The following is a 14,401-nucleotide window of genomic DNA, read 5'->3' on the forward strand; positions in this document are numbered from 1 at the left end:
TAATATATTTCGGACCCTATGCAGAAGTCCTCTTTTTCACGGCACTATAGTATTTCAACTTTGGACAGAGTAATATACGCAAACGGACCTATTTAAACGTGTTTTGTCCAGTTTTTTTTACATAAGATTATTCACAAAAAAGTTTCATTCACACACTATATGGTTCACGTTGACCCTAACAAAACTTTGCTACCGTGCCGTTCGAATTCCAATTGACCAAAAAAGTTGATTAACCATATTGTTACGTCCAGCCTTCAAGGAAAGATGGTTAAGGAAAGGTCATCTGGAATTTAGGGAAGACAGGGAAGGACGCAACAGAATTTTTAAACTCGTGGTCGTACTGGACGAACGTACGACACGAAGGCGAACGCATTTTTATGACTCTGGAAATTGGGTCACCGTGTTACGATACGCTTTGACGCCCCTCCAAGAATCGTGCGATCGTCGGTCCTTATTTGAGTCAGAGAACTAATCTCTTTACCTCGGGATCGGACTTCGCGTGATCTTTTACTAAAAGGAGGTGTTCAACGAGACGGATTAATTTGAAGAGAAAATGTAATAAATTTTAACATTTAAATTTCTTTATAAAAACTAGTATAACATATATTTTAAAAGTAACGTACATAATGGTATAATTATTATATGTCAATAAAAGAGGAAAGAAGATTTTACATTTGACAATTTAATTTGCCGCATTTATTTATTACCAGGGATGTACTGGTTTAACGTTAATTTTTCTCATTAAGTTGTAAATAAAAGAAATAATTAATTGCGAACGTTACATATTTGAAGGTTCATAATCTAAGTATATAATCTAAATAATATTTGTTCCGGCCGATTGATACCGACCGGGTGTAGCTTGTTAGGAGCGACAAGGCGTCGTTAATGGCGCTGGTAGCGTTCGGGCCCCGGCATTACGAGGGCGAGTAGGGATACCGCAGAGTCTCTCGACACACGTGAAGTGCACGCGAAGGGCACCGTGTTAGATTCGGGCACAATAAAGCACTTTAATAGAATTCACCGTCTGGATCAATCTTTCCATCCCGTCGAACACTCAACTGGCGCAGTCGGTAGGACGCGATGGATGCTACCAAGAAACAGAGAAAGATCCAGAGGATGGCCTTCACGAAGGCACTCACGGCTTTTACGGCAAAAATGGACAGTGATTGCTCAAGTGAAGACAAGATGGTGGCCTTCCAATTTCTCGAAACAAAGATGTCGGAATTAGATACTGTGCATTCGGCATATAATCAGGCGCTTTTCCAATCAGACCTGGACGAAGAGGTTATCGCCAAGGAGTTGGAATCGGACGACGCATATAAAACGCAGTACCTAACCGCAAAAATGAAGGTAACGTCGAGAAGGCCCGCGATACCGGAAGACGGATCAAGCACGAGGGTAACCAATACTACCAAGACCTCGAAGTTTCCAAAGCTGGAACTGCCAAAATTCAATGGCAATATCAAGGAATGGCTACCGTTCTGGAGCCAATTCAAGAAGATTAACGACGATATGTCGATAAGCAGTGAAGACAAGTTCCAGTATCTTCTACAGGCCACCGGTCCAGATTCCCGAGCCAATGAGATCGTGAAAAGTTTCCCGCCCACGGGCGAGAATTACGCGAAGGCGATCACGAGCTTGAGAAATCGTTTCGGAAGAGACGACATTGTAGTGGAATTCTACGTTCGGGAACTTCTGGGTCTCGTGCTGCAAAACGCCGTGAAAGGAAACAAAAAGCCGTCGCTGGGCAGCCTATACGATAAAATCGAGTGTTATATACGAGCATTGGAAACGCTCGGTGTGACGACGGATAAGTGTGCGGCCATGCTCTATCCATTGGTTGAGTCGTCCCTTCCAGAAGAGGTCCTACGAGCATGGCAACGTAGCGGTCAACGAGGATTGGCTGAGGACAACGGGCAACGTGAGACTACCGATCGACTGGCCAAACTGCTGAAGTTTCTGCAATTGGAGGTAGAAAACGAGGAACGTATCGACATGGCGCTGACAGGATTCGGGTTATCGACGGAGCACGACAAAGCAAAAAAGCTGAGAAACAAACCAGAATCGTCAAAGGAAACGGCCAGCGCTAGCGTACTTCTCGTCGCGAAAGAGCAGAAAAAACCGGTCTGTATTTTTTGTAAATCGAATCACGAAAGCCAACACTGTGAAAACGCACATAAGTTAACGTTAAATGAACGTAGAGATATCGTCAAAAAAGAAAATTGTTGTTACAATTGTTTGATACGAGGACACGCGGCACAAAAATGTAGAAGCAGGTTGAAATGCGATTGGTGTACGAGACGCCATGTTCTCTTAATGTGTCCGGGTATTTTTCGCAAAGAGAGCGTTTCCGCGATCAAATCGGACGATAATAAGAATACGGTCTCGGATGACAATAAGAAAACAGTCGAAGATTCTAGTTTAGCTACGTTTTGTGAAAGGTATGACGTGTACTTGCAAACTCTTCGCGTAAAAATATATTCGATGTCACGGGAGAAAATTGTAAGAGCGGTCATTGATACAGCCGCACAACGGTCATATATCCGCACCGATATCGTAAAAGATTTAGGTTATAATTCGCTAGGAGAATTAAAAGTTACACATACGTTGTTCGGTGGAATTAAATCCGGGGTCGAGAAACACGAGATGTTCCGAATACATTTGAGAAGTTTAGATGGTTCGTATGCATGCAATTTTTCTGCTATGAATACAAACGTTATTTGCAGTACTATTCCGAGCATCAAAAAAGACTCTTGGGTTAACGAACTACGCAACAATAATATTAATTTAACTGATATCGGAGAAGAAACCGACGCGATAGGCATTCTTATCGGTGCGGACGTGGCAGGCAAACTGATGACCGGTCGAAAATATAATTTGGAAAATGGACTAACAGCATTTGAAACTCTCCTAGGTTGGACAGTAATGGGAAAATTGCCGATGATATCTCGGAGATCCGACACCGCGGTAACGCTTACGACGCTGTTTGTGCAAGAGGCCAGTCCGTCTGATCTGTGGCGTTTAGATGTCATTGGTATCACGGATCCAATTGAAAAGACGGATAAATTTGAACAAGAGGAACGAATTCGAGAGTTTCTGCAGGAGACAGCGAGGTTGAACAACGAAGGTCGATACGAAGTTAAATTACCGTGGGTGGACGACCACGCTCCGGTTTCCAGTAATTATGATATCGCGCGCAATAGATTAAAGAAATGTACGCAAAAGCTTAAAGCCCAAAATCTTTTCGAAGTATACGATAATGTTTTTCAGGAATGGTTGTCGGAAGGCATTATTGAAAGAGTAACGGACAGCGAAATTAACGGTTCCGGGCATTATTTGCCGCATCGTCCAGTAGTAAAGACGCACGGCACGACAAAAATCAGACCGGTGTTTGATGCCTCGGCGAGCAGAAAGGGTTATCCGTCGTTAAATCAATGTCTGGAAACGGGGCCCAATTTGATTGAATTAGTACCGTCAGCTCTAAACAGATTTCGAGAAGGGGAAATTGGAGTGGTGTCAGATATTAAAAGGGCGTTCTTGCAAATCTCCGTACACAAAGAGGATAGAGATTATCTACGTTTCTTCTGGATTGTAAATAATGAAATAATAATCTTCCGTCATTGTCGTGTAGTTTTCGGTTTGGCATGTAGTCCCTTTTTATTAGCAGCTATTATAGAGTTTCATTTATCGACATACATGAAAGCTGTAAAAGAAACCGAAACTATAATACAAAAATTGAGAAACGCGTTTTATGTAGACAACTGTGTAACAAGCGTAAATTCGGAAGAAGAGTTAAAAAACTTTGTACAAGAAGCTACGTCGATTTTAGCGGCAGGCGGATTTGAATTACGGGGATGGGAAAGCTCGGGTGAAACGATAGAAAATGAATCGAGTCTCGTTTTGGGAATTTTATGGAATAAAAAGGAAGATACAATATCAATTAATCCAGCAGTATTAAACGAGAATTCACCTGATGTAATAACAAAAAGAACAATTCTGTCTGCAACACATAAAGTTTTTGATCCTGTAGGTTTTACGTGCCCTGTGTCTTTGCTACCCAAGTTGTTACTTAAAGAATTTTGGGCGGAAAAGATAGACTGGGATACCGAAATCGAAGACAATCGGGGCAATCAATTTAGAAACTGGCTAAACGACTTAGATAAGTTAAACCAGATTAAAATTCCGCGAAAACTGGGCAAAGGAAATCTAACGTTATACACATTTTGTGACGCGAGTGGACTAGCATACGCGGCGGCGGTCTTTGCTAGAGTTGAGAACGGGAATAACACAAGTGTTAGACTTCTAAGTGCTAAATCTCGTATAGCCCCGCGAAAAACTACCATTCCGCGTTTAGAATTGATGGCGGCCACCATTGTAGTCCGGCTAACGATATCGGTGTCTAAATCTCTAACGCGAAAAATTTTAAAGACAACGTTTTGGACAGATTCGACGACGGTCTTAGCGTGGATTAAACGGGACACGCAATGGGGTACATTTGTCTGGAATAGGATAAAAGAAATTCGGACTCTTAGCGAACCAAATGATTGGAGACATGTACCCGGAGATTTAAATCCCGCGGATCTTCCCTCACGTGGCTGCAGTCCGGCACAATTAGTGCATTCCGAATGGTGGTTTGGCCCAACGTGGCTCTATAAAGTCGAATCCGAGTGGCCCATAACTAGTCCAGACATTTATAGTGAAGAGGAAATAATAAAAGAAGCGAAAAGGTCAATTCTAGTACACACAGTAAAAACTGAGATTTTTAAGTTTAAAGCCAATCAGTACTTTTCTTCCTACAGCAAACTTGTTCGATTTTTTGCGTGGATGCTTAGATTTTTCGCTAACTGTAGGAAAAAAGTCAGTAATAAAGAAGCTGCAAAGAAGAATGATTCTAGACAACGATTAACATTATCTTTTGCAGAAAGAAAAGCAGCCGAAACAAAACTTTTTAAGCATTTACAAAGTAATATGTTTAACTCAGTATCTAAAACCAAGTTATCGGCATTTCGAACAATGAAAACTGAAGACGGGCTGTACCTTTTGAAAACTAAGATTTTTAATAGATGCGATAATTATAATTTCTTGTGTCCTATTCTTTTATCAAACGACGAAGATATCGTTCCAATGCTGGTTCGAGAATATCACGAGTCTATGGGCCACGCGGGGACACAAATAATTATGGCCAAACTACGGGAGAAATTCTGGATTATTTCTCTTCGGAAAATTGTAAGAGCAGTTATCTCGGACTGCATAATTTGCAAAAAGCAAAGAGTTAAACGCATGGAAACCGAAACCCCTCCGTTACCTCTCAACCGCGTTCGAAATGCCGCGATTTTCGAAATAGTTGGAGTGGATTTTGCAGGGCCACTAATTTCGCGGGGGGGAGGGAAGAGTTGGATCTGCATTTTTACGTGTGCAGTGTACAGAGCAATCCATCTTGAATTAGCATCGACGCTATCAACACAGGGTTTCTTAGAATGTTTGCGCAGATTTATAGCAAGACGCGGACGTCCAAAAGTCATATATAGTGACAATGGAACTAATTTTACGGGCGCCGCTAACGCTCTGAGCAAGTTAGATTGGGAAAAAATCGGCAAACATAAATCGTTAACTCAAATTGAATGGTATTTCAATCCACCAGCGGCACCGTGGTGGGGTGGTTGGTGGGAAAGATTAATAGGAATTTTGAAAACGTTGCTACGTAAGATTTTGGGCAAAGCGAGTCTTCCTTACGAAAACTTATATACCGTTCTATGTGATGTCGAAGCAATAATAAATGGTCGTCCACTCACGTATATCTCAGAAGATCCAGACGATCTTAGACCATTGTCGCCTTCAATGTTTTTGCAAGAAATTCGAGAGTACGGTGTTCCAGATAGCGACATGCTCTATCGTAAAAAACTAAATAACAAGTTTAAATACAGACAGAAAATTTTCGAGGACCTTCGGAAAAGATTCCGCACTGAATATTTAGGCCAACTATTGTTAAAAAATGGAAGGAAAGAAACGCGAAAATTCAAAGTGGGTGATGTCGTTTTGATCGGCGATGACACACATAGACGCATAGACTGGCCTCTTGCACGAATAATAGAAATAATTCCGGGTTCCGATGGTCAAGGCAGAGTACTTACTCTAAAAACTAGGAATGGTATGTTTAAGAGACCAATACAGAGGATCTATCCGTTAGAGATTTCGCAAGAGAAAGAAGATGTAACAGATTTACGAGAAAAAGCGAAATTCGGAAAAGTTATGCGTACAGATCTCAATCGGGAGCCGAATAATTGTAAAACCGATGACATGTTAAGTTATAAACCAAAGGAGCAAGATCCGAAGACCGTCACCACTAGAAGTGGTCGCGTAGTTAAGAAACCGGAACGTTTTGGATGTTAGTTTAAGTTAGTTGTAAGTTTTACATGTCTAATTGTCAATGCGTTCGATACAAGTTTAAGTAGCATAATAGTTTATTTTGTAACAGTTTATTCTGTAAGAACATTTCGTTTTCCCACAAAAGGGGGGAGGATGTTCCGGCCGATTGATACCGACCGGGTGTAGCTTGTTAGGAGCGACAAGGCGTCGTTAGTGGCGCTGGTAGCGTTCGGGCCCCGGCATTACGAGGGCGAGTAGGGATACCGCAGAGTCTCTCGACACACGTGAAGTGCACGCGAAGGGCACCGTGTTAGATTCGGGCACAATAAAGCACTTTAATAGAATTCACCGTCTGGATCAATCTTTCCATCCCGTCGAACACTCAACAATATTATTCGATTATTACAACATTACTCAAGTAATTATAATTTATAGATTATTAAACAATTGTTACAAATATATATTAGTAAGCGTATGTATAATTATGACACATTTTCGAGGGTGATTTGGCTAGATTATTATTAATTTTATATATCGAAAAGAAACGGGATATTAACTTCTGTGATTATTCTTTAGTAATCGATTTTTAGTTAATAGAAAAAGGGGGGAAGGAGAAAGAAAAAAAGAAAGAATGTATGAATGAATGGTGAATCACTATCTTTCGTGTAGCGGGAAAACTTTGTCCACTAAATAAATATCCAATAAGGAACCGTTGCTTTCTGGTTGTTCAGATGAAACAATATAGTTGAAATTTCAAGGTTTATCCGAGAAGGAAAAGGAGTGGGAAAAATTCGTTTGAATCGGATTGAAATAATTCAGTCCAATCCAAAAAAGAGGAGAAATAAAAACAGAAAATCTTTAGAATCGAATTGAAGTGAATTCAATTCAATCCGGATGAGAGAAGAAAGTAGAAAAAAAACTCTTCAGAATCAAATTGAAGTATTCAATTCAATCCGAATGAGAGCTGAAGTAGGAAAAGAAACTTTTCAGAATCGAATTGAAGTATTTAATTCAATCCGGATGAGAGGAGGAGTAAAAAAGAAACTCTTTAGAATTGAATTGAAGTGAATTTAATTCAATCCGGATGAAAGCGGAAGTAAGAAAAGAAACTTTTCAGAATCGAATTGAAGTATTCAATACAATCCGGATGAAAGAAAGAATAAAGGAAGAAAATAATAAAAGAAGTGGACCAAGGAGTGAGAGTACTAATTCTTAATATTTATAAGTGTACTAATATATAAAAGAAAAACCTTCGCGAGAGAGAAAAGGTAGGTACTTATATAAGAGAGTAAATGAATTCTACGTAAAATTTGTACTGATAATCGAGTAGCAATAAGCTCGGATATTTCATCCAAAGTTAACGATATGGGTTTAAAAATTAATGCAACTAATTATTTGGAAAAATTAAAATTAATTTCAGTCGCTTTAGATAAAGTTCAACGAGATTGTTGTACAATTGGTGAGGGCACAGAAATTTGGATTGAAATAATAAATCATTTTAAACAAAACAATTACGTAGAGTCTGATATTAATTGTGTTCTACACGTTGCGTTTCAAAATGGCAATGACGCCTGCACATTATTTAGCAAATTTATTCGATCATCGATTTAAGGTTGGTTTATGCAGGACATAACCGCTAACTTATGCCGTAATCTGTAAGAAATTGACCAATCATAGTCAATTATTCTTCTATAAATCGATTATGATTGGTCAATTTCTTATAGATTCCGGCATAAGTTAGCGGTTACGGCCTGCAAAAACCAACCTTTAGAGGACTTCAGTCAAGTCAGGAACAATTAGATGAAGCCATGGAATATGTCAATTTGCATCACCCTGCAGCCATTCCTAACATTATGTCTTACAGAGCAAATACTTCTCCGTTAAAAAATTATCTGTTTTCCGAGGAAACCATTAAAAATGTTAAGCCGATAGCATTTGGTGGCTTGCGTTAAAAAATAGTATTAATACCGTAACATTTGAATTAATAACACAACTTCATACTGCAGTTGCTTCTTCTGCTGGCATAGAAAGGCTGTTCTCAGCTTTTGGTTTAGTGCATACAAAATTAAGAAACAGATTAGGTACAGAAAAAGCTGCAAAATTAGTCACAGTTCTGAAGGCACTAAACAAAGGAATTAAACTTAAAGAAATTGAACATGAGACTGAGTGTACGTAATATAAATATTTATAAATTTAAATAAAACACTAAAAAATATTTTCTGCGACTTATCTATTAGTATTTGTTTTCTTTTTACAATTTTTTTTCCAAATAATTTATGTTTTATTTGCAATGATTTAAACAGTTTTAAACTATTGTTTAAAACTGTTTAAAAGAAAAGTGTTTAAAACAAAGCTCACTGCTTTAAACAAGTTTTAAACGCACTGTTTTAAACATTTTGTTTAAAACATGCCAACCCTGGTCAGTGGCCCACAGGTGGGGGTCCAACGACAAAATATCCGGGCGTTCCGCGTCCCTCGGTCCTGTTATGAGGCAATAAATTTAATAGCTTTACCTCGGGATCGGATTACCTAGTGCTTAGCTTATTAGAGCGAGGGATGGTGGATTAGGTCGCGATATCAATCAAATTCCCTTATATTTAATTCATTGGTTTATTGAAAGAAATGAAGAATAATAATATTCCAGAGTAGTTCATTACAAGTTGCTTGTTTAGCATCATCAAGCAAAAGATTATAATAAACATTTATTTATGTTAACGTAAAACAGAGAAAACGGAATGTTTAATACTAATTAATTAATTAATAAGGAAAATTCAATAACTTTGACAATGATTCGTAATTGATAATTATATTTGTACTTATCTACATATTTATCTCTTTTATAATTTTGGTAACTTAAGATGAAAATGTATGAACACATTAGATTATTATAGATGAAAATTAGTTATTAATTAATAAAAAGAAAGGTTTAGAGAGGTTCGCAAAAATTCGTGATAAAACGGTGAGGATTAACAATTACGCTTATATATTTATCTCTATATATTTATATTTTGTAATTTTCGAACTTTAATTATACTTGTATGACAAATATAGTGTATAGGTATGTGTGTATGCGTTCGTATCTACTGGGGGAATTTGTATTCATCAGCAAGATCAAGAATTGGCAATTCAGGGGGAGAAAGAGAGAAAAAAGTAGGAGTAACGGGGAAAATCATGTACGTGAGAGTACTGGAAGATGAGTCGGTAGAGTCAGGATGGTGTTCGATGAAGGACGGGGGTCGTTCGACCGGTGAGTAAGAGAGTTCAAAGAAGAAATCGGGAGAGTAGCGGGTGGGTAGTTCAAAGGAGTCTGAGAAGTGCTCGCAGAAGGATGAGGGCGGTTACTCAGAGGAGGGAACTGAAGAATGAAAGGGTTCATTAACAGAAAAATCAAGGGAGGAGTGAGAGCGTCATTCAAGGGAAGATTTACTAAATTGCTAGGGCTTCCGGGTAGGGGATCTGGATGTAGAATGTTAGCAGCTAATAAGGCATCATTCAATTTCGCAGCGAGGATTTCGGATCTATCCGCGAAGAACTTTTGCAAGGCTTCGAATTTTTGGATTCGACGGTTGCGGCAATTCCGCCAATGAGCCGCGGCTGCTCGTGATTTCCACTTGTGGGTGGGTCGTTGGGGAACTTTATCCACTACAATTAATGTTAACAATAAGGACCTATTTCTTTCTGTGGATTGAAAATAATTATTAATAAATAACAGAAAAAGAAAAAAGATAATTAGACGAAAATACCCCCACCCCCTTCCCAAAAAGGTGGTGAAGTGAAATGAAAAGAAGAAAAATAGAAAATTAAGTGGGTTCAATCTAGTTGAAAGAAATTCAAATAAATTCTTGAAAGAGAATTAGAGAAAGAGTAAAATTGAATCTAATCGATAAACTTGATTAAATTCTCAAATGAAGCCAAGTGTTACGTCCAGAGTTGCAGTAGGATAGGTAAGACATGGAGAGTGAAAGGAGGGACGTAACAACTTGAGAATGTGCCCACGAGGCACAGGCAGGCCGCGTCGACAACCCAGAATATATGGGTCAATGTGTCCACAGCGGGGGGCCCAATGACAAACATTCAGGGTGTTCTGCGTCCCTCGGTCCTGTTTTGAGGCAGCAAATTTAATTGCTTTACCTCGGGATCGGACCTAGTGCGTGGCTTAATAGAGCAAGGGATGATGAGTGAGGTGGAGAAATTAATCAAATTCTTTATAATCAGTCATTGATTTATTGAAAGAAAATATGAAAGATAAATATGTATAAAAAAAAAGGATTAATTCTATGTAAAAGTAATTTATTACAGATTAGAGCTGGTAAGGAGCACAATTTAGTAATACAAACGAAAAAAAATCCGCAGACTCGCGATACAAGCTCGAGGTTAACAATTAAATTATGCACATTTATATATACATATATACATATATATATATATACATATATACATATATATATATATATTTACATTTATAATATTTTATATTAGTGTAACGAACAGAGTATTCGCAAGTGTGTATGTGTGCCTATATTAGAAATTGTTATTCTTTTTTATCCTAATGCAATCTTATTTTCCCTTAGTATTATACGTAACACTACGCTTGTGTAATCTTAAGTTTTCCTTGGGGGAACGGCTACAGGTATGCCGTGGCCGGCATTTAGGAGTGTTCTGTCGGCGTGGTCGAAACGTTCTAGACAATCCTTACAAGATTTGGCCATTCTAATCATTACCATTATTTCGTGACATATAGCGCAATGGGTTTGACGCACGGCGTTTACATGGATTAGATGGTGCCTAAATAGACGAGTATATCTGAGTTTCACGACGGGTGTCAGAATTACGTAGCATTTGTTGCAAATTTTTGAATAATCATCAAGTTGTTGAAATACTCTCAAATTTCCTAAGCTGGTAACACACCGGAGATCACTCAGATATAGATAGTCTTCCCAGAACAACTCGGCCCAGTGGAGGCTGAAGGGCTCCCCCATGTTACATGCTGTAATTGAAAATTTATCGATTGAGATCACCGTCGCTCGCCCGTTAATTAGAATATCCGCTGGTTGCGAAGGAAAGAATCGTTACTCCGCAGGACGTAACACAAGAATAGGAACTTTGAATCTATTCGAAGCTTGCTCTTTAAAATTCGCAGAAGAGTAATAGAAGGAAGAGTAGAGAGAGAGAGAGAGAGAGAGGGAGGGAGAGATTAAAATGGGAATGGCAGTAACTTTTATATAGATGAATATGTAAACAACCTCACACGAAGGAGAAAAAAGTAGAGGAGAAGAGGGTATAATGGCTACTGTCGACAATATGGTTACCCCTATTATCTCCGTTATTAGATGACGTATTCTAACAATTGCTTATGGAGTTATTCATTTAGTAGTCCGCCGTTTTTTAGTGATGTTAATATGACAATACATAATAAGTGACAATTGTTATAAATAAGGCATTTTTACTTTTGAGCACTTCTAAATTTTTTCAAGGTTCACTTTTAACCTTTAATTACTCATACTTTCTCATTATTCTTAAACTTGAGTGTATTATCACACGAATATACATACACTTGAGTGTTTTTTTTATTATTTACCTTATTATTCAGCTATACACATTTTGAGTTATACAAAGTTAAAACAATAACATGGAATTTTATTAATATGGCTTTTTAAGCAAAATTTTTATATTGAAATATTTCTTCAATAAATCGTTCGTCATTCTAGAGAGCGGTGTTTAGAAACATTAGAAACATTATTTTATGCTTGTTGTTTAATGTTAAAGAGGGATAAAATGACATTTCTAACTAAATTTCTAATGGTATTTTTAAAGTTACTGAACGCAAGAAAATTCTATATTAGAAAAATTCTAAACAATGGAAAATTAAAAATACATAATTTTGTAACAAGATACTGTGTTTCTTCTAAACTAAACTAACTTTTTTAAATTATTCTTATAGATAGCCATATTACAACCACTTTTTTTCTGCCACCGATTATGCAGAGCATTAGATTTTTATAAATCACGTCCTAAATAATAAATATCTCATTATTTTGAGCCTAGAATCTGTCAAACAACATTTTGACGAATGTAATCGTTCAAGTTTCAATAGAAAATCTTAATTATAAACAAAATGATTCAATAAAATGAAAATGGGTGCCGTATTACCCTCTTCTCCTCTAGGTATTCAGGCAGAAAAACGGGGAAAGAAATTGAATGAGTGAACTTACTGTTTGAGGTTATTGTAGCGTATAGTATTAGTGCTGTGTGAAACGCTCGGGTCACCAATCTGGCCTGTGCGCAGCGGAAGCGAGTAGCTCGGTCGAATACGGCTGAGGATCGCAATGCACAATTTGTGAGACGCGACTTAGAGAACCGTCTAACACTTGTCGACCGAGATTTTCATAGTGCGGATGAGCTTAGAGACCGCGGATCCGAGAGTCACAGACTCGAAGATTTTCGCGCGGTTTTATATTCGCGATAGTACGACGGTGACAGAAAGGAAGAGGGGGAAGAGGAAATGTGTATAGCCGAATCATTCTACACAAACAACTCACGTAAACGCGATGGTGTATCTCAATTATGTAAACACATAAGCCGAAACGCGTAGTAATATTTCACCATGAATGATCATAGTCGGATTAACATCTGAGACTATAATCTATGGTCTAGTTGCCTAGGCAAATTTAGAGGGCGGCATTTTTTTTTTAAACAATTTCTAAAAAATAGCAGTTTTCGCGCAAATGATCAAGTAAAATGTAAAAAGTAAAAATTGTAATGATAAAAATAACATTCGTAATGCACGCGTTTTGCCTTAGCAGAGAAAAGGTATAACAACAGGAAAAATTGTAGTAATGTTTTTCAACGTTACAATACTATTTCTTGAAAAATATATTTACACTTTTTTCGAATTTTCTTTCAATGTTGTTCAATTGAAAACAAACTGAAATAAAAAAAAAGGTAATTAAATACATTGTATATGCATACTAACGTTTTCATACTTACCTTATTAGGCTTGGTATCGGGATGAACAGAGAAAAAGCCTGTATGTTCAAATTGAAATTTATCATACATCTTTGCCGTTTTAGCTACACTTATATATAGATTTTCCGAAATTTCGTCTTAATTGTCTCGTTTTGCTTGGCATCCCTATGCGGCGCGCAGTTTGAGTTGAAAGTTGTAAAAATTAAAAATTATTAATCTGCACCAAGTACCGCTGTGACGGACATAGGCCTTCTATTCTCGCACATGCAAATAACTTTTACATACAAAAGTGGTAAAATAGCTAATGGAGAGATTGATTTCATTTGATTGCTTCGTTACGAAGAAAAAAGAAACGCAACTAATTTACATAACAAACGGCGTACGCACGTTAAAATATTTTAATATGTAGGAGATATCATAAGATATGTACAGCAATTTATCTTCTAATTCGGCGTATTTGTTATATAAGGCGCTTTCCACGAACGTTATTTATTACTGACACAATGATCAATTGTTAGCCGTTAGTTGTTTTTACATTATATCACATAGAGTTCGCAATTTCTCTCGATTGTGTGGCTATACTACTGTGTCCAGAATCATAAATTTGGCGACCGACGTGCTCCATCCGGAGAATTGATCTTGCCGCCAAGACCAGATATGGAAATCGTGATTCAAATATCTTACTCCCATCCCTTGACAACACCGATACCTCTCGTCCAATCATAGTACGAATAGGTTGATTAGAGAGATCCTGATTGGACTTGGTCGAACATATAGGGGATTAAAAAGTGTTTTATTCACTCACTCTTACGAATATAAACAGAGCTGACACGAAGAACGAAGGCACTTCACAATCAGATCTTTTCAGTTAAAGTCCATATTAGATCTCAAACTTATAAAAAATAAATTAGCGTTTTGGTTATAAAATTCTCGAGTGGTCACCGCGAGTGATTGAAGAGATTTCTGTTTTCTACGAACACTGCTGCGAGCACCTGAAACCGTCACCTCAATCGGCCAAGACTAACCAGCTCTCGTCAGGCATGTGCGTCTGAGCTGCGGCGCCCCAAGA

The 14,401-nt window shown here is 37.9% G+C and overlaps 1 protein-coding gene across 1 annotated transcript; it reads left to right on the forward strand.

Moving 5' to 3' along the window:
- The first annotated feature begins 1,080 nt into the window (after positions 1-1,080).
- LOC120359483 lies at positions 1,081-6,390 on the forward strand. Its single transcript, XM_039457066.1, has one exon. It carries the CDS (start codon positions 1,081-1,083, stop codon positions 6,388-6,390), a length of 5,310 nt encoding a protein of 1,769 aa, XP_039313000.1.
- Positions 6,391-14,401: the final 8,011 nt, after the last annotated feature.

This window comes from Solenopsis invicta, chromosome 14 (assembly GCF_016802725.1).
Source record: "Solenopsis invicta isolate M01_SB chromosome 14, UNIL_Sinv_3.0, whole genome shotgun sequence".
Lineage (NCBI taxonomy): Eukaryota > Metazoa > Arthropoda > Insecta > Hymenoptera > Formicidae > Solenopsis > Solenopsis invicta.